The following is a 23,702-nucleotide window of genomic DNA, read 5'->3' on the forward strand; positions in this document are numbered from 1 at the left end:
AGAAACAAATACGCAATAAAGGCATTTTAAAATGAAGCTCCCGCATCTAGCCAAAATCCATAATAACGCTTCCTCCAATAGAAAAAAAAAGCATCCCCTTTTGTCCGCTCACATCAAAATCCACCAGCATACTTGTTTAATACTGTTGGCTTGTAAACAATGCTTAATCTATGCATATTTCATTTATGATTCATACAAGACAACTTTTTTTTCACTGGAGAAAGCAATATTATGGATTTAGGACTTTAGCCAGAAGCAATGGTTTGAAGTTTTCACAGTTTAAGCCGAAGCAACACCAGTGGTTTTTCAGTGGGACAGAAGTGGAACAGAAATCCTTGTAGTCCTAGTATTGATCTGTGGAGCATTATGCTAACAACATCAAGGTCATGGCTTGTGTTACTGAGCGGTGTTTGTTTCGGATATTATTATCATTCTTATTATATAATTGTCTTTGATGTAGATGCTTAGGGGAAAAATGTCTACCAAATAAATGAATGTTGAATTATTTTCTCCCAAGCATTCCTTGGGATTTGATTCACTGGTCTTGGCGATGCTAGCACCATGCTCTATTGATTGAGCTTCTGGAACTGTAAAAGTTTGAGCTTAATAGCGGCTTTTTTTTTTCTTGCTGTACATAATGTTTTCTTTTTGTTTAATTCCTTTGGCAGGAATCCTCAGTTTGCCGGACAGTTTGAGCCTGCACAGGAACCAGCAGCGCTCGAGTAAAGCTGGAGACGCCTACACTGAGTCCGAGCAGCGTACTATTGAGCAGTCTCTGCTGGCCACACGCGTGGGGAGCATCTCTGAGCTCAGTGAGTAACCAAACATCTATTATTAACTCAAATTAAATATTTTCTTTACTTTACCAATAATTCCTAGTTCAGAAAAGCAGAAGCCACCATCGTTCTTTGGTTCAGTACATGTTTGTGTTTGCGTGTATGCAAAGCCACCTGTTTTAAGCATTTTACTCAGTAGTTGTTCTGTCGGGTGATTTACAGCATTTACAGGGTTTGATTTGCATGTAGAGCACATTTTACTGAGTACTCAGGAACAGCTGCATGATTGTGCGGACTGTTTAAAGATATACATTTCAATGCAAGTGAGTATTAGCCCCAGGTTGCAGTCATTTTACACCGGAGTGGTATGTGTTTTCTTGTAGGATCCATCTGCTTAGGATTCAGGTCTCTCTCTCTCACCTCAAGCAGGCCTTTAGCTCTCAACATCCCATACAGCACAATCCAATCTCGTATAAGTGCCATACAATGTATTTGATTTCCCCATGAATTGAATGCACTGCTTCTCATATATTGGTTTTTAAAATGCTTAGTGTTATCAGTAACTCAGCTGTTCATCAGAGCTTAAAGTTAGACAGCATACAGTTTATCACATGTTCATCTCAATCTGGTTTAACAATATTTATAATAATTAATGCATATTGTATTGTATAATTAATGATTAATAAGTAATAATAAACAACAAATATGTAAAATAATTCAGGAAATAGGCAATTTAATTTCTAATTTTGTTTGTGTGTGTTTTTTATGTATATATTATGTGTATTTTAGAATATTATTGAATATTATATTTTTATATATCTATATGTAGATTTATTTTATGTTTGTTTACAAATATATTTAAAATGTTCAGAAACTGTAATACATATACACTGCATTATTGGATTTAGTTGCATAATACATTTTGATTGCATATTGTCGCATATTCTTGCATATTGTTGTCTCCCTTGCACATATTTATCCAGTTATAGTAGTTTTTATTTAACTGCACAGCGACGTGTGATGTGCAGCCATCGGAAAACATGATGCATGCTGAATGTCATGACAATGACAGCATTTTAATTTACACAGAATCAAAGCCTAAAATTTAGTCTTGCCTACAACTTTAACACTATTCTTTTGCTGCCTTTCGAGCAAGGAAATGCAAATCTAATTAGATGTAAATCTCTTTTACTTAAGAGATTGGTCGTGTAATTCAATATATTTTACAGCAGAAAGCTTGATCTGTTCTTGAGAACATCGATTTTAAATGGAATACTAAATGCGCTGCAGAACAGAAAGAGAAATCTTTGAAGCCACATCACCTGCCTTATATGAACTCAGCAACAACAAGCACAATATTCACATCAAATACAACAAATAAGCAATCCCTGTTTAATATCTGAGAAATAAATGGAAAACTTCTCGTAGGAAGCCTGAATGTGAGAAATGCTGTTGTTTATTCCTTCAGAATTTTCTGTGCTCTTCAAACTTTATAGCAAGGGTCCCTAAACTTTTTCTGCAAGGGCCACATCATTTTCCCTTTCTTTAATGTGGGGCTGGGTCAGTTTGTAATAGAAAATTACATGGCCCGGAGTGACTACTAGTATTAATGTGGAGATTTTATTATGATTTGAAATGTATTTATTATGCTTTTTAATGCTAGAATAGTTTATTATTTTGTCATGCACCTTACAGACAAAGTATTACATTGCAAGAGACATATAGCCTATTAAAAGAGCATCGTAACTATCATTATGACTTTTTTCATAAAACATTTACTTACTTATGCATATTATTTAGTGTGAACTGTTCACTTGCTTCTGCCATGTGAGAAGTCCAATTTCAGGTTCCATTCCTGTCACAGCCATGCAGTCTCAAAGACTGATGCCAGTGTTCATCAGTGAGTCTTGATCTCGTTGGAGTTTTCATCAGTTCCATGCATGAAAAGGTTTGCTCACAGATATACATGCTACTAAAAAGTGTGAACATCTTCATTACCTTTTGATGTTTGGGTATGTAGTTAGGGAGGGCAGCTTAGAATTCAATGAGACTCTTGAGCATTCTTTCAGGAAATCACAGTTCTGTAATTCACCCAACTCAAACTGCTAATAAGGCAGGGCTTCATCAATTTCGGCAGCAAAGGGGTTTCGGAAAAGGTAGATTTCTTTAGCTTGGACATGTAGCTCACGGAATCGCACGTCAAACTCCGCCTTCAGCATTTCCAGTGCTTTCACAGCCTTTTCAGCTGGGAATGGAGCCAGTGGTTTCTTAGCTGAGAGTCTTTGGGTAATGGAGATGAATGAAGTCTTGCTTTTGCACTTGTCCCACAAGCAGTGCTACTGTAGTTTCACCTCAAATGCTTTTATGCAAGAATACATGTCACATATATAAGTCTCCCCTTGCCTTGGAGCTGAAAGCTGAGGCCGTTCAACATTTCTGTCACATCTGTTAAAAAGACGAGGTCCCATTTCCATTCTGCTTTGGTCAGTTGTGGGACAGTTTTGCCCTTTGTCAGAAAAAAGTAGTTGATTTTGGGTAGCAGCTCATAAAGACGCCTCAAAACTCTTAGGACACCAGTGTAGTAAAGCACATTTCTCTGAGCAGATTCTAGCTTGGCAAGAAAGGCTTGGAACTACCAGTGCTTAAGTCCATTTGCTTTGATGAAGTTTGTGCATGACACCACCACCTTCATGACTGTTTCCCACTTCAGAAAGAGTACTTGCTGGTGGATCAGGCAGTGGTCTTGTAACGGTGGGGTTAGGCCTCTTTCCCCCATTTCTTTATTCATGCGTTCTATAAGCCCCCTCGATATATATATTTAAGACATTTTTTTTTATCAGGGCACACCTCCTCCGCAACAGCATTCATACAGTACATTTCTTGACGAACTCACTGTCACTGAATGCCCTACCGCTGGTTGCAATCAGTTTAGCTACCTGAAAGCTAGCATGAACAGATGACTGGTTCAGCTGGGTTTTGTGTACAAATGTATTCTGCTGAGCTGGAACAAGAACTGTCACAGAGACTCTTTCTGCTTTTGGACAGTCAAAGAACAGAACACGCTTACTCAAAGGGCAGAGTTTATTTTAAGATATGACTGAATTTGCAAAATGTAGATTTAATTATACAGCTTTTAATGATAGAAATTAGTTTTTTTGAGTTGCTGATTTTTTCATCTTGACTTTTGCTATCATCTTTGATAGCAAAGCGGAATAAAAAAAAAATCTGCTTAATATTTTTGTGAAAACCATGATCAGGTTTCTTTGATTAATAGAAAGTTCAAAAGAGCATTTATTTGAAACAGAAATCTTTTACAACATTTGAATTATCTTTACTCTCACTTTTAGTCCTTATTGAATAAAAGTATTATTATTGTTTTTTTTTCTACCCTGAACTTTTGTATATATCTTGGTTATAACAGTTCTGTTAAATTATAATTCATCAGATAAATTCTTGGTGAGCATAAGAGACTTTATCTTTTTTAAAAACAAAAATCCTAATTCCATGTTTTTGACTGCTAGTGTATTACGTAATGTATATTTATAACAGTGTTCGAGTACAATGTTTATAGGCTTTTGCAGTAGAATCTGGGTTATTACGAATTCAAAGCTGTATGCTACTAAATTGGAATGGAAGGCATTTCGACTCTCAAAGTCATTGCCTCTCAGCAAATCACTGTGCATCTGAAGTATGACCTTTTGTATGCTTGCCACGATCGTCTACATCCAGAGGGAGGCCTGAAATCTACAAATTACATTGTACTATAATATAATTACACTCATAAAATTCCGTAACAGGACTTCATGGCGATAGATTAAATTTCTTATTACAGCACACAGTTTTTTTATGTCACTCATGAGCAAGTTAACAAGAAGACATCTCTCCCTGAAGAGCACTAAAGGGTCAAAAGGTCGATGCCTTAGAAGCCTTTTTTTTGTCTCATTCTTGTCTCTTAAAATTCCATTGTGTCCTTGAGTAAGCAGATCTTGTTCCTTAATAATCCCCTCTCCAGATTTGCATTGAAGAATGCATTTTCTGACTCTTTCTGGGGTCAATTTAACAGTAATGTAGATTGAGTAGCTATTGCTTTCTGTACAGAAAAGATAAGTGGTGGATTTTTAAATTTTGTTTCTATTATGTACAATAATAAAAGCCATTAACTAAGGGACAAATAAAGTCCAGAAAAGCTAAGTGCTTATGCACTTTATGGGCTTTTTCCTACGTACTACTTTTTTGTACGTGTAATGGTTTGTTTGATCTATAAGACCAATTCACTGCTTTCAGCATGTATGTGTGTGCGTGCAAAAACTTAACCTTGGGCTATAGCAGTTACTTAGCCATTAACAGCTGATTATGAAACGAACATTTGTTGATAGTCATTTTCGCATTTGTCTGCACCAATTCTAAAAACAGCCCTAAAGGAGACTTGACCTTTTATGCAAAATAAATAGCTGTTTAAGTGGCTTACATTAGGATCTGTCTGAATGAAACCTGCACAACAGTCAGGAGTTTTTTCCTTTCTTTTTTTGGTTGGCCAGACACCAATCAAAGACCTTCATGGCTGGATTGCCATCAGAGTGTTTCCATGCTGCCCATAAAAAAATTTCCCCGTGTTTTCCTAAAAGTTCCTGTTTCCTCCCATAGCTCTGCTAATGCATTTATTCCCTCTTGCTCCATAAAACGCTCATTACATTTCATTGCTTCATTGCTCTGGAGCACCGCTGGTGCCCAATGACTGGTTCTTAATTGTTTATCTACATATTTCTTACAGGATATAAAGCAATTCTGGCGAGCAGTGAGTTTTCTGTCACAGAAACTGTAGTTGTAACCTTGATGGCTGCTGAGATATACATTTCTTTGGCATTTCTGGAAAAGAACCTCATTATGTACAGTAGGTGTGATGAGACCTAGACCAAGTCTTTTTAACAGAAGAATAAGAGAAAACTGTGGGTTAAAATCATAAAAAGGTAAATATACAGTTTCTACAGGTACAGTACTTCAAATATGGAATATATCTAAAAGAATACAAAACTCAAGTGGTCCTAATATCTAAAATATTATTAACATTATAAAATATACACACATACATGGACACAAAATGTGCTCCAATGTCAAAACATCTTATGATTATTGTCATCATTAATGTTATTATTTTATTACTATTTTAATGGTGTTTATTATTTTAGATTATTAACAGTACATATTACACATTTTAGTACCATTTAAGTGTTGTTTTATTACATATATTTAAAGTAGATACTGTATATTTAGTTAATATATCATTGTTTTTTTCACATTAAACTAATGAGAATATGAATTTATTTGCATTACAGTAATAGGAAATGAGCTTAATTGTGTGCTTAGCTTATGTTTTGATTTTGATCATGATTTCAATGAACTATTTAATGATTAAATGTAATATTTTATAAAATTAATAATAAAAAATGATTTTATACAAACACACCCACACGTGTATATATATATATATATATATATATATATATATATATGTGTGTGTGTGTGTGTGTGTGTGTGTGTATATATATATATATGTGTGTGTCTGTGTGTGTATATATATATATATATATATATATATATATATATGTATATATATATATATATATATATATATATATATGTATGTATGTATGTATGTATATATATATATATATATATATATATATATATATATATATATATATATATATATATATATATATATATATATATGTGCCTTTCTGTTTATTTTGGGAAAAACAGCTTTGATGTTGATGTACCCATGATTTTTCAGACATTTTAAATAAAACAAGTACAGTTAATCCGACTAATCCCAGTCTGACAGTTGAAAAAGACAAAAAATCTGTTCTGTTACGTAAACCTCTCTCGTGGCCTTTCCTCTATAATTTATATCTTGGTTCAGGGAGGACAACCAATCGATTCTGCTTAGTTTTCAAACTAAAACACCATTCTGAATCCTCCATTCCCAACGTCTCGTTTTCAGTCTGGTGATGAAGGGCACCTTCTCTGCTGTTATGGATAAGAGTATCATATTTGACCCAAGACGATTAAGCAAAAATAAAATCTTCTGCTGTGTTGTTATCTTACATGGCCATGCTTATTTATATGAATAGCCTACAGTACTTGTAGATGATTGGCTCTCTTGGTAATGAGGTTTACAGTCATGACTAATAGACGAAGACCTTTCGCCGTTGCTGTGTTTGTTTAGCTGGTTAGTCTTGAGCATATCTCTCAGTCAGTTCCTCTGCTGCCCCTCTGACTTGAGGAAATGTCACACACTATCATGAATAAGAGATGAGGGTTGGTCACAGAAGTGCCCTGGTGGCTTCCAGCATCTTTCCTCGTCTCGAGAGCCTCCTGCCACCACTTCCGACTGCTAAAGCTGTGTGTTTCTCTGCTGACAGGTGTATTCTTGCGCTTTATTGTTTTGTGTATGTAACTGCCTCGGCTGCTGATAATGTATTCCACATAATCCTATAATTATTGTGTGTAATTATAGTGCATATCTTTGGCCTCCACTGTCAGACAGTTCACATAGCTTCCGCTCCAACTCATCAGTATTCTTGCTTTACAATGCCGGCATTCTTGGTTTATTTTTTCATTATTTACTCATGCTCAAGTTGTTCCAAATCCAGAAGAAGTCAACTGTTTTTGTCCGTACCATGGAAGTCAATGGGATCAAATAAAACATTGGACTGTCTTTACTTTAATTTAGTGGGAAAAAAAATTAAATTAAATAAAAAACAGTTCAGAATACCTTCTCTTATCTTCCATGGAGGATTGAAACATCATGAGGATAAGTAAATAATGGCAGGCTTTTCATTTTTAGATAAGCTTTTCTAACACAGTGTCGCATTTCATATTTATTTTGTGTTTCAGGGAATCGGTGGATAATTAATTTGAATATGTACAATCTCATTCATAATTATTATTATTTATTTTTTTACTCATGTCCCGGTGACAGGTTAGAGGCGAACCTTCATGCTTTTTCTTAAAAAAAATTTTTTTCGTGCAAATTCATATGAAATCGTCACCTTGTAAAATAGACAAGAGTTCGGTTTGGCTATTTCTTTAAATCTGCAGCCTTGGCAGAGGAATTACAACAGTTAAACAAGTTGTTTATTTCTTTAAATAAATGCTCATCTCGCACCTTGTTAATTCATTGGAGTAACAGAGATGTGAAATGTTCTAGAGAGAACAAGTGCGAGTGCTGCAGTCATTTAAGTTGCAGAGTAATAGATGAGACTGTTTCTCAGCGTTCCTTTCAGAGTGTTTTATTGACTTGAACATATTCAGAAGAATTAGGTCTCATGGACAAAATGGGACTGTTAGATGACCCGAAAGTTTCTCATATGAAAGGCAGTAGTCATTAGAGTGAGAGAAAGAGTGTTTAATGTTCTGTGTAATGAATGCAGAGCTTTGTCTGACCTTGTTCTGTGACATTTTTCATCTTTGGTGTTCAACACGATCCATCAGATTGTATGCTCTTTACAAAACATCTCATGCAAACGTGCACATATTTATAAAAAAAAAAAAAAAAAAGCCATAGTATACTGGTGAATATATATATATTTTATAAACATTTAATGGTGGATTTATTTGCTAAATTTTGAACTTGTTTAATGTAAATACGTATTCTCAGGCTACATTGCATTGCTTAATTGCTAGTAAGACTCAGCTTAGAAATTGTGAACTTGTATATTTTATATATATATAATTATATATATATATATAATTATTATTTTTTGCTGAGCTGAGCTGATATTAAATCAGTTGCTGTGTAGTAATTGAGCACCAAATCAGCATATTTCAGAAAATGTATCTTTGCCATCACAGAGATGTATATTTATTATATATTTAAACATATAAAAAAATAGAACACAGTTTATTATTGTTATAATATTTCACAATATTACAGTTTTTACTCTGTTTTAGACTAAATAAATGCAGTCTTGGTGAGAATAAGAGACTTTTTTCAAATTGCATAAATGCAAATAGGCACCTATTGATTTTGTAAATTCAAACGATATACCAGGTCATTTGGAGTGATCAAAAATTTGTCCTTAAGGAGTCATGACAGGTGAACTATGGCAAAATTACATAATAGTTTTGTGTAATATTCAGGTCGATGGACAGGCTGAGAATTTCATTACTGACAAACGTGCTGCCGAGGACCTACAAACAGCTGACTGGCAGAGAAAGATTGACAGAGATGCTAATTTTTTATGCTCTAACTTCAATGCAACGACAGTACTGTCCTTCACCATTTACATCATTCAGCTAACCATAGGTCTCTTGTGCCCTGACAGGTGATTTAGTGTCCAGAGCCATGCATCACCTCCAGCCTCTGAGCATAAAGAACCACAGCAACGGCACTCCGCTCCCTCAGAAGTGCAGCCTGATCCACTGGGAACCCGAGGCTTTATATACGCTCTGCTACTTCATGCACTGCCCTCAGATGGAGTGGGAGAACCCCAACGTAGAGCCATCCAAAGTCACCTTACAGACCGAGAGGTGAGGACCTCACACTGTACTTACTGCATGCATTACAAAGTGGCTGGGCATTTTTGCTAGGGAGCTTTCTGATTGATGCAGTCCCTCAAAGTACTTACCTTAAGCCAAGTAGTCGTTTATTCAGCTTGACACTGTAATATGATGAAATGCAGAGTGTAAATGCGAAATACAGTGCAACAGACTGCAAGTGGAGTCGGCTGCTGCGTTCGTCATACTACTATCATACTACTCTCACTATTTCTGCAGTATCCAGTACGTATGCTGAGCATAGCGTACACATTTTCTGTATGCATCAAATACCCGGATGACCTACTATACAGTATTTACCAGAATCTGCTAAATATAACTCAAGTACACTGAAATCAGTACAGAAGCTTTGTTCGGAATGGCATACTACCACACAGCTCCTGCTATATTGCAGTATGCTGCGTGTATGTTCTGTATGCATGGAATGCCCAGATTACCTGCTACATTTGCTGAAATTTGATGTATGCATCTGAAGACACTGCATGGGATACTGTTTCACAGAATGCAATGTGCTCCATGTAATGTTTAATCTTCTAACGCATGAGTGAATAATACAGTGTTATCAGGTGGTTAGCAGTATAGGTATAGTGAGGTTTTTGTCCAAGTAAAGTTGCATTCATTAAATAATATTTTTAAGTCTGATAATTTAAACACATTATGTTACTGCATACTGTTTTATAATGCACTACAGTACTGAAATATAAATCTCTACCACCTAACTACTATTTACACAATTATTATTAGTTCTGCTCAGTATGTAAAGTCCATTAATTATGAAATGAATTAAATTGAGCAATATAGCATTGTTTACTAGTATGAATCCTTAATTAACAAGACTTTGTATGAATGGTTAGTACATTTATTTGAGAGGTAACAACCTCTGCAGCAGTGCTGAATTAATGTTTTGTCGTTAATCGTATACTGTTTCACACACTTTTCTTTAAAAAATAGTAGGCAGTATTCACTGTGTACTGGGCTGTAAACAATAAGCAGTAAGCAAGTATGCCATTTCGAACACAGCCGGGGTGTGTGTCAGCATCGTCTGCAATAATATGGTCAGGGTTGTTGTAATGATTTGCCATCTGACATTATCAAGTAGGATATATCACTAAATCACACATAGAGTGCACTTACATTGATTTGTTAGTCTATTAAACCTCAAAATTCCAGGCATTCTAAATTGTAGATGGCAAAAATGCTTCTATGCTTTTTATATTTCTATAATTTAATATTGTTAACTTAATCTATATCACAAAAAGAGTACCGTTTTTCTGCAGATATCAGCATGAGTTCATTTAATAACAAATTTATAAAAGTTCAGTAAAGCAATTAAGTGACTTACATTTAGACATAATATTGCTTGTTTTTGCTCAATTTTGCCAAAAAAAATAGTTTCACACAAAGATCACAGCACTTCTCTCAGCAAATGGTGTTTACTTACTGAATGAATCAGCTTTTTGAACAAACCGGTTGAATAAACGATTCAATGATTCACTCATTAACACAGTCAAATGCTTCATTTCTGAATGAATCAACCATTTGAATGAATCAGTTAAATCTCAATGGCACTGACAGTCACTTGCTGTCCCCTACTGGCGGTTTTAACATTTCGACTATATCTTTCATGTTATAAATTATTTAAAATATCAGTATTTAACGTTTTATGTCTGTTTAAATGCATCCATGTCCACTCTGAGATACATAAACTGTGTAAATACATCTAAATGCTATGTCAGATGCAGATTCCAGAAATGTTTTCTTATGTTGGAATAAAAGACACTAAGTACCGGATGAAGTACTTCTTATTCTTACCCCAAAAATACAAAATGGAAGGGTTAAAAAAAAGTTAAAAATGAACACAACCTTACTATTCAGGCTGTGTATGAACATTTTTATATATATTTATTTGCTTCTTTTCCATCTTGCATTTACTTTTACTTTCAATACTAAGTATGTTTAAGATTTAAAAAATACTTTTCATACTTAAGTACAATAAATATCATATGCTTTAAGACTTTTACTCAAATAATATTCTAAGCAGTGATTTCAACTTCTACCAAGGTAATTTTCTGGTAAGATATCTGTACTTTACTTAAGTATGGCTTTTAGGTACTTTATACACCACTGCTAATAATATTAGTAAAGATACCTAATATGCATTTGTTAAATTCCATAATCATTTTGTCTCCACCTGCAGGCCATTTCTCGTTCTGCCTCCTCTGATGGAGTGGATCAGAGTAGCTTTGGCACACGCGGAGCACCGCCGCAGCTTTTCAGTGGATAGCGATGATGTTCGGCAGGCAGCCAGACTCCTGCTGCCTGGGGTGGATTGTGAACCCCGCCAGCTGAAGTAAGCGTGCTGCCATTAAATTAACATCCAGCTTCCAGATATTGCCACCCATCATGACTGAAATGAGAATGGCTCATAAACAGTCTGTACAGAGAAAACAAGCTCAGTCGACCCAACATAAGGCATGCCTCGCACCATAACTGCTGTTTTATTGCTATTAGGCCAAGTGTTGTAATAAAAGGTTGGCCCATAGATGAGTGTTTTACTTCGAATTTATGATTTGAGCTTTTTTTTTTGCAGAGGATTAAGACATTACAGAGATGTTTTTGTATGTGTGCCGCAGGACAGATGACTGTTTCTGTGTGTCACGTAAGCTGGATGCTCCCTCGACCGAGGCCAAGTTCCTGCAGGACCTCGGCTTCCGCATGCTTAACTGCGGCCGCACTGACCTCGTCAACCAGGCCATCAACTTACTAGGCCCCGGTGGAATCAACAGTATGAGTGAACAGGTTAGAAAGATTGTTGGATAAACAGACACGTTCATGCACACAAAAAGAAAACTTATTTTTGTATTTAACAGTATGGGAATGTAGGGGTTTCATCATATTTTTAATGCTAATCAGTTACAAATATTTAGATTTCTTAGCATATGAACCCCATTCCTGAAATATATACTTCCGTTTAGAAGTTTGGGGTCAGTAAGAATTTTTTTTTAATTTTATTATTTAATTTTATTTAGCAAGGATGAAATTGAACAATTGGCTAAAAGTAAACATTTGAAAAAACCTTAAAAAACATTTACATGGTGCAGGAAATGTTAACTCTGATATTATATAGATCTTTGCAAACATTTAGCAAATATTTAGCATATATGATGTGTACTTTTACTGAGATTAATTACATTTTTGAGTTGTTTTCTTTTTTAAAAACTTGTGCTTTGAATAGAATAAAATAGCCTCAGTTTATCTAAATTAAATTACTATAATTGTCTTGAAGATTTAAATCAAATTTTGAATGTAAATGCAACTTAAGTTTACATGTTACATGTTAGAAAACTTCTGTGAATTATTTTGTGAGGGTTCTGGCCTGGTCTTGGAAACTTAAAGTTGCAGGTTCAGCCCCTAGAAGAGGTTTCTTTTTATGAGGTCCCAGTATAAATTCAGGTGCAACTCCAGGTGCAAATTTCTAGAGACCAAGCAACTAAATGAAGATAAATGCGTAGGTTGATAGGTTGCAGATGGTAAATGCTTGCATACATTGCTATATTTTCCATTTATTAAAGCCCAGAAGGAAACAGATTTACACGGCAGGTTTCCCTCAAGATTCACAGTGTTTAGCAGTTGAGAATATTAATCAGAAACACACCCGTGCACTTTCCATCTCTGATTACTTTGCTCCGTTATCGACCTCAGGGAGTGGAAACATTTGCCATTACCTTTGTTTCCTAGCTAATTAACTTATCTGATTTTCCATCTCTTGATTTGAGTAATTTTATGGTTTTCCAGGAGATAGGTTCCTATCAACACAAAAAGACTTTCAGTGCTTAAATTTTGTCCATATAAAATAGAGCAATGTATTTAAATGAGATGCTGCATATTGTGAAGTTGTATTCCCCCGTGTCCACAATCAGAAGATATGTCTGGCGTATGCTCAATGTGACTGGTCTGTTGTGTTTGCCAGGGCATGACCCCTCTGATGTACGCATGTGTCCGTGGTGACGAAGCCATGGTTCAGATGCTGCTAGATGCAGGAGCCGACATCAACAGTGAGGTTTGTGACTACATCTCTGCTGTATTCTTATATACACATTCTGTACTCCCATTCACCATGTCATGTAGTTTCAAGTGTAGTGTTTGTGTTTTCTGTGTTGTGGTATGACAGGAGAAAACTCAGACTGCTTTTCATGCCCATGAGGGACTTGTCTGGGTAGATTTCAGCTGTTTTATTGGAAGTCACTGTCACTAGGTGTTGTTCTGCCAAACTGGGCCCTAGAAGCTAGCAAAGACAGATTTCTCACTAATTCACACGCTCACTATTCATCACGATTTCCAGCTTGATTAAACACGTCTCAGAGATATCAGCACAAGTTTTAGGTTTCAGTCACTTGTAGCAGGGAAATCAAATTGTTTACAGCTATGTGTCATAAAAATGTGAAAAGGTCATCGACGTTTGCTATGAATCAGGTGCTGTTTTTCTCTCTCACAAAGCCTGAAGATAAGGCAAATTATTGGGTTAACCTTCAATTTTTATCTTTACAATATGTACTGTAGAAATAAATTTGAGAAGAAATGGAAATAAAAAAGAAATGTACTGAATATATAATGGTGTCCATTTTCGATAATTTTAAATTAATTTAATAAAAAAAAAAATTATTGAAGGTTGCCGGTTAAACCCCCAGCAGTTATTATGTTAACCTTCAGTTTGCCAAATACAAAAAAATTGGTTATAGTTTTAACAAATTGAAATAAAAATACTTTATTTAAATAATTTATTAACACTAATACACACAAAATATATTATCAGCATAATCATTTTAGCTATATTTTGAATTAAAGAGCTACTGTAATTAGTTTTTGTAACTAATGAATTGGAAGTAATAAGTGCTTATCAGTAGGCTCTTGTTATTAACATTTCCTATTATTATCAATGTAGAAAATAGTTGTGCTGCTTAATTTTTTTTTTTCGAAACCGTGATAAACATTTTCCGGATTATTTGACGCATAGAAAGTTGTCATTTATTTAAAATAGAAATCTTTTGTAATCTTTTATAAATGTTTTTACTGTCACTTTTGATAAATTTAATGTATAGTGAATAAAAGTATTAATTTCTTTTGACCCCAAGATGAGCACAGCGTCTCTGTGCTTTTCCCAGGACAGGTGTTTAAAGGTCTCGATCTCTCTCTCTTATGTGCCCTACTCTGTCCCCTGTACCTCCCATAGGTGCCAAACACAGTGCAAAAGTACCCCTCAGTCTTTCCAGAGACCCGGCAGGCCACGCCTCTCACCTTCGCTGTACTCCACCAGCACATCCCCGTGGTGCAGGTAGTGACCTCTCTCTCCCGCCCGACCTTTCGCCAAGATTTCAAGCCAAACAACTGAGTATGCATAAGACTATGCATCAGTTTTCTCCTGAAAGCCTTGTCTGCATGATTCATTCAGCCATTATGATTCATTATGTGTTTGCTTATTTCACTGTCATTGTCTCTAATTCCTCGAATGAATCTTAGCAGGAATTGCTTTCATTAGCTTATTCACTACAGCTGGAGTTCTCCATTATGGAAATCGAAATCTCCTCTCTCTCCTTCCTTTTATCTCAGTTGCTTCTGGACGCTGGAGCTAATGTGGAGGGCTCTCTGCAGGACGGGATGGAGAACTACACTGAGACGCCTTTGCAGTTAGCTGCCGCTGCAGGTAAGAAAGCTCACACTGCAGACCGGATAACAGTGCCACTTCCTTCTCGAATTCCTTAATTATAAGCCAGCGAGACCACAAGAGAGGACTCAGCAGTTTGTGTGCTGTAGGGAACTTTGAGCTGGTCAGTTTGCTTTTGGAAAGAGGAGCGGACCCCATGGTTGGGACCATGTACCGCAACGGCATTTCCACCGCACCACACGGGGACATGAACTCCTACAGTCTGGCCGCAGCGCATGGACACAGGTAACACACAAACACACACACACACACATGCATAAATCAAATACATGCACCCACACAGTCTTGTAATTTATTAATAAACCTGCAAAATCATCCTCATCCTCGTGCTGCAGGAACGTGTTCTGCAAGCTTCTGTCGCAGTCTGAAAAGGGGAAGGCAGATATTCTGTCTCTACAGGAGATCTTGGCTGAGGGATCAACGATGGAAGAGAGAAATTCTCTAAAGATGGAAGCAACCCGCACAGGGAAGGCCAAACTCAAAGCTCTGAGAGAGGCGATGTATCACAGCTCTGAACACAGCTATGTCGACATCACATTGGACATCAGAAGTTTAGGTCAGTGCTGATACTGTATCTATAATAATCAAATAATGGCATCACAATGAATTAGCATTACATCAAGTTTAGAATTAATACAGTGCTTAATGCTTAATTGAAGTATAGCTTAATGTATTGAATGGCTTGTTGAATAGAGATGTGCTGTGTTTGGACAATTTTGACATGACATACAATTAAACAGAAATTTGCATGGAACTTTTTTTCAGAAATGGATATTTTTATTAAGTGAGGGTGCATTAAATTGACCAAAAGTGACAGTAAAACATTTATAATATATAAAATATTATATATTTAAAGTATAAAATATTATTATAAAATTAATAATAAATTTATGTTCCAAATGAATTTCCTGTTCATCATAAATGCTGTTTTTTAACTTTTATTCATCAAGTCCTGAAAAACTTATCAAAGCGTCCACAAAAATGTTAAGGATCACAGCATTTTAATAAGCATATCAGAATGATTTCTAAAGGATCATGTGACACTAAAGACTAGATTATTGGCTGCTGAAAATTCAGCTTTGCCATCTTTATTGAAATAAATTCAATTTTAAAATATATTAAAATACAAAACAGTTCCTTAAATTGTAATAATATTTTACAATATTTCTGTTTTACTGTATTTTTGATTGAATAAATGCAGCCTTGGTAAGCATAAATATTATTTAAAAAAAACAGTAGTGTATTCAGATGAAAATCTCAAAGGCGACTCTAGGCTACTGATCACATAACATATCTCCATGTATAAAAATAAAACGGTGATTGTCATGTGTTTTTGTGTATATCAGGGGTGCCCTGGACGCTGCACACCTGGCTGGAGTCACTGCGAACGTGTTTCCTGCAGCACCGGCGGCCGCTGATCCAGGGTCTGCTGAAAGAGTTCAGCTCTATAGAAGAGGAGGAGTACACAGAGGAACTCATAACACATGGACTCCCACTCATGTTCCAGATCCTGCGTGCCAGCAAGGTGAATAAAAACACATGCTTAACTCACATGCACAATTGACACCAATACGCTTTCTCTGGGAATCAAACCTCTGATCTTGGTCTTGCTAGTAGCTTGCCTGAGAAACATGATCATACCCGTCGGATAATTTCTAGAACACTTCCATGGGTTACTTCTCTCCGAATCCTTTGGAATCCAGAACCCTGGGGAACACATTGCTACTTTAGAACAGGAAGTGGAGGCAGAAACTCACATAATTTGAATTGGGCATTCTGTTGATGTCCTCCCACAGCATTATGTAATAGTGAGCTTTGCTTTGAAACCTAGGGTGCTAGAAAGAATCCTTAGACACTGACCATTACATCTGCTTCACACATCCATACCTCCTCCCCCTGTAGCAGATCAGACAGTACAGGAAGTAAAGAAAAACATGGGTTTCATATAGTATATAGTAGGTGTATGTGTGAGCGTGTTTGTCAAGGTTGATCTTTGGTGAAGTCAAGGAACCTTACTCTGAGCCCTGCAGAAATCACTGACAGTTTCCACTCCCTGCTCAACCTTCAAAAATAATGTGTCTGCTTGTTAGTACAAAGAGAGAGAGAGACCAAGAGAAAGAACGCCAGAGAGAGCGGGAGAGAGAGGAAATAGCTGTGCTGTGCTGACAGCAGGTGAATTGTAGAGGCAGAGGCAGGCCGGGCGAGAGAAATGTCAAGTTGATGAGGAACCTCTAACAATCTTTCAGAGAAGCTGATCGTTCAAACTGCAGAGGGAGCAATCTGACAGGGATTTAAGAATCTTCCTGAACTTAGAATACTCCTATCATCCCGTAACACTGATCCCAAAAAACACCATGCATTTGGACGTCTCAAGAATAGATGGTGCAGTTTTGCTATGCAAGCTCACACATACACATAACCTTCACACACACTGAAACACAGGTGCTATAACACCCCCAAGGCAAGTCAAAATGTTTTGCTTTGTAATGGGGCTTGATGAGAGGTTACCTGTTACTTTCTCATGGTTTGCAGAATGAAGTAATTAGTCAGCAGCTGGCCATGATATTTACTCAGTGCTACGGGCCGTATCCGATCCCCAAACTTACAGAGATCAAGAGGAAACAGACATCAAGACTGGGTATGTAGAACGAGATATCAAGTTGTGCCGTGCTCTCTGTAAAATACAAACAAATGCAAGCTGGTCATGACCAACACTAATTGACATTTTGAATTAAACTGAGCACTCTTTTTGTTAATGAAATGTAAAATGTCATTAAAAATATATATATATATAAACATTAAAAAATATTTTAAATACAGGTTGAAGAGATCAAAAATTATTCAATCACCCTCATTCCAAAACGTATGAATGATTCCTTTTGCAGAACTCAAAATTCTGAACAGTTTACTTCAGTTAAGTACAGTTTGTTTGAATTAATTAAATACATCTTTAAAATTCTAATTAAATTCCATCTTTAGAATAATTTTGTTCAGTGCTGTTATGGTTAGGTAAAACAATTAAGAAAAAATTTTGTTCATCTAAATAAAGCTAAAATAAGTGAAGCACATTCTGCAATTAAAACAAGGACTGGAGCTTTCTAACTTCAAGGTCATAAGTTACATAAATTATTAGTTACATGAATTTCATGAATTTTAATAGATCTTGTGATGCTTTACAGATTTTCAGTGAACAAAGGCTTACATTTCAGTCTGTTTCTATCGGTTATCCTCAGAGGGCTTACATGTATAATGCATGATCTGCTATAACAGTATGTATAATATATATATATATATATATATATATATATATATATATATATATATATATATATATATATATATATATATATATTTGTTGTAGCAGATCATGCATTATACATGTAAGTAATCTGAGGATAACCGACATTCCCCATTCTTTATAAATGAAATGTATCTGTGATATGTTTATGTCAGATCCTCATTTTCTAAACAACAAGGAGATGTCAGATGTGACCTTCCTGGTGGAGGGACAGCCATTCCACGCTCACAAAGTTTTGCTCTTCACTGCCTCCAACAAGTCAGTTGATGCATAGCATCCAACTAAAAATAAACACTATTAAACGCAGTGGCAGTGTGCCTTGTGTGCTATTGTTGTAATTACAATACCATATTAATAACACAGATATGAGGCCCGATAACAGCATATTTTCATTTATTGTTACTGTATATGGGGTAGTATTACTGTTTTAACTTTTCCTTCTTATACCAAGGTTTAAATCACTTCTGGCAAACAGACCAGCTGCTGAGAACACCTGTATTGAAATCAGCCATGTCAAATACAATGTATTTCAGGTAAAGTCTGACTGCTCCACTAATGCTCTGAGAAGAGGCGAGTGTATCTTGCTATTTTATTGAGAGGGAAAGGAGCCTCATCATTTTTATATTGTGGTCTGTTGTGTGTCTGACTGATGCATGAAACATTATATTTTGCTTTTTTCACACAGCTGGTGATGCAATATCTGTACTTTGGTGGAACGGATTCACTTCACATCAGAAACACTGAGGTTATGGATGTAAGTACTAATAACTCATTTGGAGTCTTTATGTAATCCCAGTCTAGCATAGTTATATTTCAGGCATTTCACAGTGGAAAGGGGTTGAAATGCACAGCTATTTATTTGATAAAAAATACAGACAAAACTGCAATATTGGGAAATATTATTACAATTTAAAATAACTGTTTTCTTTTTTAATACAATCTAAAATGCTGTTTATTCCTGTGTTGGCAAAGCTGAATTTTCAGCAACCATTACTCACTCAATTATTTAGTAATCATTCTGACATGCTGATTTGATGTTCAATAAATATTTCTTATTATTATCAGTGTTGAAAACAGATGAGCTGGATTCTTTGATGAAGAAAAAGTTCAAAAGATTTATTTGAAATATAAATATTGTTACATTATAAATGTCATTACTTACTCTCAATTTGTATCAAATTAATGCATTCTTGCTGATTGAAAGTATTTTCGGCATTTAAATAAAGCACTAAAAATAAACTAACTACACAAATAATGTTTTTTTTTTTTTTTTTTGAATTGACATTTACCTATGAATCTTATATACAATATTAGGCGTATTTGAGTTTTATTTCTTTTGGTCTCAACGTCTCTCTGCTCTGCTCTCTTCCAGCTTCTCTCTGCATCTAAGTTCTTCCAGCTGGAGGCTTTACAGAGACACTGTGAGATCATCTGTGCCAAGAACATCAACACCGAAACTTGTGTGGAGATCTATAACCATGCTAAAGTAACAGCAGTCTATTTATGAAGCAATCTAACATGTTCTCAGATTGCATTCCAATGCATATAAAACATTTTGTACATTCTCAGTATATTCTTTCCTCTCCTTCTCTCTTAGTTCCTGGAGGCACCTGAGCTGTCGTCCTACATCGAGGGCTACTTTCTAAAGAACATGGCAGTTCTCATAGAGCTTGAGCCATTTAAACAGTTGCTCTATAACCCCCCGGTGGATAACTGCTGCCCTGACGTGTTGCATGATCTCGAGAAGACGCTGGCCACACGCATTCGCTCCATTCATCTGTCCTCCTCGAAGGGATCCATCGTCTAAAACTGCCTCTAGACCTCATCAAAGCATGCTGAGATCCCAACACGTGCACTTCCTTCAGGACTCTAGCAGTGCAGTGTAAATTTGTTCATCACTGGCAGTGGTAGTAGCAATGCACTCGTAGTTCTCCATCTAGGACTGTGGTGATCTCTTCTCAACAGACTTGATCTGTGCTTTAGGTTACAGCCATGAAGGAAACAATGCCATTTTACATTTTGTCTCCAAGTTGAATAACACATGTGACAGGTAATGGTTTTGTTAGATGCAATACCTCTACTAACCTTGGAATATTGCAAATCCAGTAACTCATTTTGAACCAGTATGAAGATATACAGCAGCAAATGTGTTGTGACCCAGAAACAGTGGCAAGCAGGTCATGCTTTATTTTTGCTAAGTCATGGCTTAGGGGTAAAAGGAGTTAGACTTCTTAAATAGAAAACAACTCCATTATTGTCAGCACTGATTATAGATGTTACTAAATATGCTTCCTAGATTTGTATTTTCGAGCATTGGGATGATGCTTCACAGTTGTACAGATGTTGCTCTTTTTATCAGTTACCATATGTGTGGCTGCCAGTGTAAATACCTGATGGAAATCTCTCATATGGAGTCGTTTGATCTCTAGCTGTAAGTAGATGTATATAAGATGTCATGATCTTAAGACTTCCATCAAGAACTCACAATAATGTATTATAGAAGTGTTCTTGAAGTATTGTAAACTGTTGTAAATGTAGATGAGCATGTAAGTATTTTCATGCTTGGGTTTTGTTGCTGTCTTGCATTGACTTTACACTCTTCTGTGTGTGTGCAGGGGGTCTGTTTTGTCAGGAAAAAGTAACTATTATCAGATTGGAGTTGCATAATTGTAGCTGTGAAACCCCTGACTTAATCGACTGATTCAGAATGTGCCTGGAATATGTTCTGAAAGTGCTAAATCGGTGTTCTTTATAAAGATTACTACAAATTACTCATGTTTCTAGTCATTTTTCATAGTCTGGGATTTAAAAAAATAATAATTATAATAATAATCTGGAAGTCCATCTTTTTTGTTTACTTCTGTAACAGAACCCAGATTTTACAGTACGTTTACAGACATCAAGTGGCGACCCGAACCAAATTTTTGTGTGTCCATAAAATAGCCTGAATGGAAAGATTTTGAATTTTCGTTTCTAAATGAATATTGAATGTTTTAGGCAATTAATAAAATGTAAACATTAAAATTGCATAGTCCTATTATATACAGTACAGATTAAAGGTTTGGACACACCTTCTCATTCAAAGAGTTTTCTTTATTTTCATGACTATGAAAATTGTTGAGTCACACTGAAGGCATCAAGGGCTATTTGACCAAGAAGGAGAGTGATGGGGTGCTGCGCCAGATGACCTGGCCTCCACAGGCACCGGACCTGAACCCAATCCAGATGGTTTAGGGGTGAGCTGGACCGCAGACAGAAGGCAAAAGGGCCAACAAGTGCTAAGCATCTCTCGGGGAACTCCTTCAAGACTGTTGGAAGACCATTTCAGGTGACTACCTCTTGAAGCTCATCAAGAGAATGCCAAGAGTGTGCAAAGCAGTAATCAAAGCAAAAGGTGACTACTTTGAAGAACCTAGATTATGACATATTTTCAGTTGTTTCACACTTTTTTGTTATGTATATAATTCAATATACAGTATAATTCTACATGTGTTAGTTCATAGTTTTGATGCCTTCAGTGTGAATCTACAATTGTCATAGTCATGAAAATAAAGAAAACTCTTTGAATGAGAAGGTGTGTCCAAACTTATGGTCTGTACTGTATATAAAATCAAAGATATGATCATTAAAATAAAAATATAAGATAAAATTAAAAAAATAAAATATATATTTAGGAGTCCTAGACCTTTCCAACGATATATAGTTTGTCATGATTAGATAAAGATTTAGTGAAGTAAATGTGGGCGTCCCGTATACGGGAGGGGGTGACAGTTATTTTGTTACTTTACTTGACTATATGGCTGGTTGTATTTTATTATTTGCATTTTATATTTCCCCTCTGCTGTCCACGACCAGAACAGACCTGTGACCTAAAGACCCGAGAACCACTGAGCTTAATCATTTTAATGCTCCAATTTCTGAATTGTAATGCTGTCAGCTGATTCAGCAGCTCTGAGATTTCTTTTGCTTTCTGAGAAATCTTGTTTTGTAACTTTGGAGTTACTCAGCCCTCAAGTTGTTTATACCGTGTTAAAGAAGACTTAATCTCAGCAAATGTTTACAGGCACAACAGATGTGAATGAGGGAGTGGGGCAGGGGAGGAGGGAAGCATGAAAAGATGCAATGAAAATCCATGGGATATAGGAGTCAGAAAAGTGAAAAGAAAGGAAAGAAACAAGAGAACCATTGTCCTTTTATGTGGGAAGTAGTTGCCCATTGTGAAGGATCTGGACCCAGTGGGTTTATGACACAATGTTTGCAGGCTAATGAAGTGGTGACCTGTGAATCCAAGATTTTAGTTTAGGCTATCCAAAACCCTAGATTCGAAATTATTTATAAGAGCAAATTTACCTCTGTTTACACCACGTGTCAAAGACCTCAAATAGAATATTCAAAAATATATCTAAATAGCAAACAAACTATATATATATATATTATACTATTTTAGCTGTTTGACACTCATAATAAAGGAGCACTGGTATTATGTATGTGCTTTGCCATCAAGACCCTGTAAAGAGATTTGCATTGTGTTTTAGGTGAAAATTAGGGATGCACGATAATATCGGCACAATATCGGTATCGGCCGATAAAAGCTTAAAATTACCATTATCGGTATCGGCCGATATGAATATTTCTGCCGATGAGCCAAACCGATATTCTCCAAGTGAAATAATTGACCTGTTTTTCAGATGTGAATGTCTGTCTACATTTGTAAAATAATAAATTTATGGTAGAATCAGTACAGAAGAGATACATGGATTTCTCTTCAGTAAAATTAAAGTTTAAATATATCAGTATATATTTGTATATATATCGATATCGGTATCGGCATCGGCCAAAATTATTTTGAAAATATCGGCATATCGAATATCGGCCAAAATCCAATATCGTGCATCCCTAGTGAAAATAAAAATGAAAATGTAAGTTTCTCTTTGCTACAGCTCACAAACTTTAGGACTTCTATTTGCCTCATGAACCCCTAAATTAGTTTGAAAGCTATTATAGTGAATCAATAATGCTTCTGCCAGGGTTTTCTGTGGCTTGGGCATGCCTCAAGTATGTGTGTACGTGTCCACATGAGCGTGTGATCTTTGTGTAGAGAATATCAGAGGGCAGTGAAGTGTGCCATGGTGGCCAGCCAGTGGAAGGGGGCTGTTTAAAAGGTATCCATGGATACTGACTTTCAAGGACACTTTTGAACAGTAGCATTGATGTGAACGAATACAGCCGTGAGCATTTTACACATACGCTCGCTCTCCTCCTGTTTATCTGTTTTATACATATAAGCCAAAATATGGGCATTTGTGATTGTGATGTTAAAATAGATTGGGATTCAATTGCTTCAAAG

General features: G+C 36.0%; 1 protein-coding gene across 1 annotated transcript; it reads left to right on the plus strand.

Moving 5' to 3' along the window:
- Positions 1 to 673: 673 nt before the first annotated feature.
- Positions 674 to 20,162, plus strand: LOC113088015 (ankyrin repeat and BTB/POZ domain-containing protein BTBD11-B-like). The gene is made up of 16 exons (XM_026255679.1): positions 674 to 812; positions 9,104 to 9,308; positions 11,533 to 11,685; positions 11,969 to 12,134; positions 13,306 to 13,395; positions 14,566 to 14,667; positions 14,943 to 15,036; positions 15,147 to 15,282; positions 15,393 to 15,613; positions 16,404 to 16,582; positions 17,590 to 17,695; positions 18,511 to 18,613; positions 18,807 to 18,888; positions 19,041 to 19,109; positions 19,728 to 19,841; positions 19,953 to 20,162. Exons 2-16 carry the CDS (start codon positions 9,124 to 9,126, stop codon positions 20,160 to 20,162), a joined length of 2,010 nt encoding a protein of 669 aa, XP_026111464.1. The 5' UTR covers positions 674 to 812; positions 9,104 to 9,123.
- Positions 20,163 to 23,702: the final 3,540 nt, after the last annotated feature.

This window comes from Carassius auratus, unplaced genomic scaffold (assembly GCF_003368295.1).
Source record: "Carassius auratus strain Wakin unplaced genomic scaffold, ASM336829v1 scaf_tig00045664, whole genome shotgun sequence".
NCBI classification, from domain to species: Eukaryota; Metazoa; Chordata; class Actinopteri; order Cypriniformes; family Cyprinidae; genus Carassius; species Carassius auratus.

Excerpts from the sequence above, each read along its gene's own strand:
- LOC113088015 (XM_026255679.1), top strand. The coding sequence starts at position 9,124 with ATGCATCACCTCCAGCCTCTGAGCATAAAGAACCACAGCAACGGCACT. Across the intron at positions 18,614-18,806 it reads CTCTTCACTGCCTCCAACAA|GTTTAAATCACTTCTGGCAA; the intron begins GTCAGTTGATGC and ends TCTTATACCAAG. Across the intron at positions 18,889-19,040 it reads TCAAATACAATGTATTTCAG|CTGGTGATGCAATATCTGTA; the intron begins GTAAAGTCTGAC and ends TTTTTCACACAG.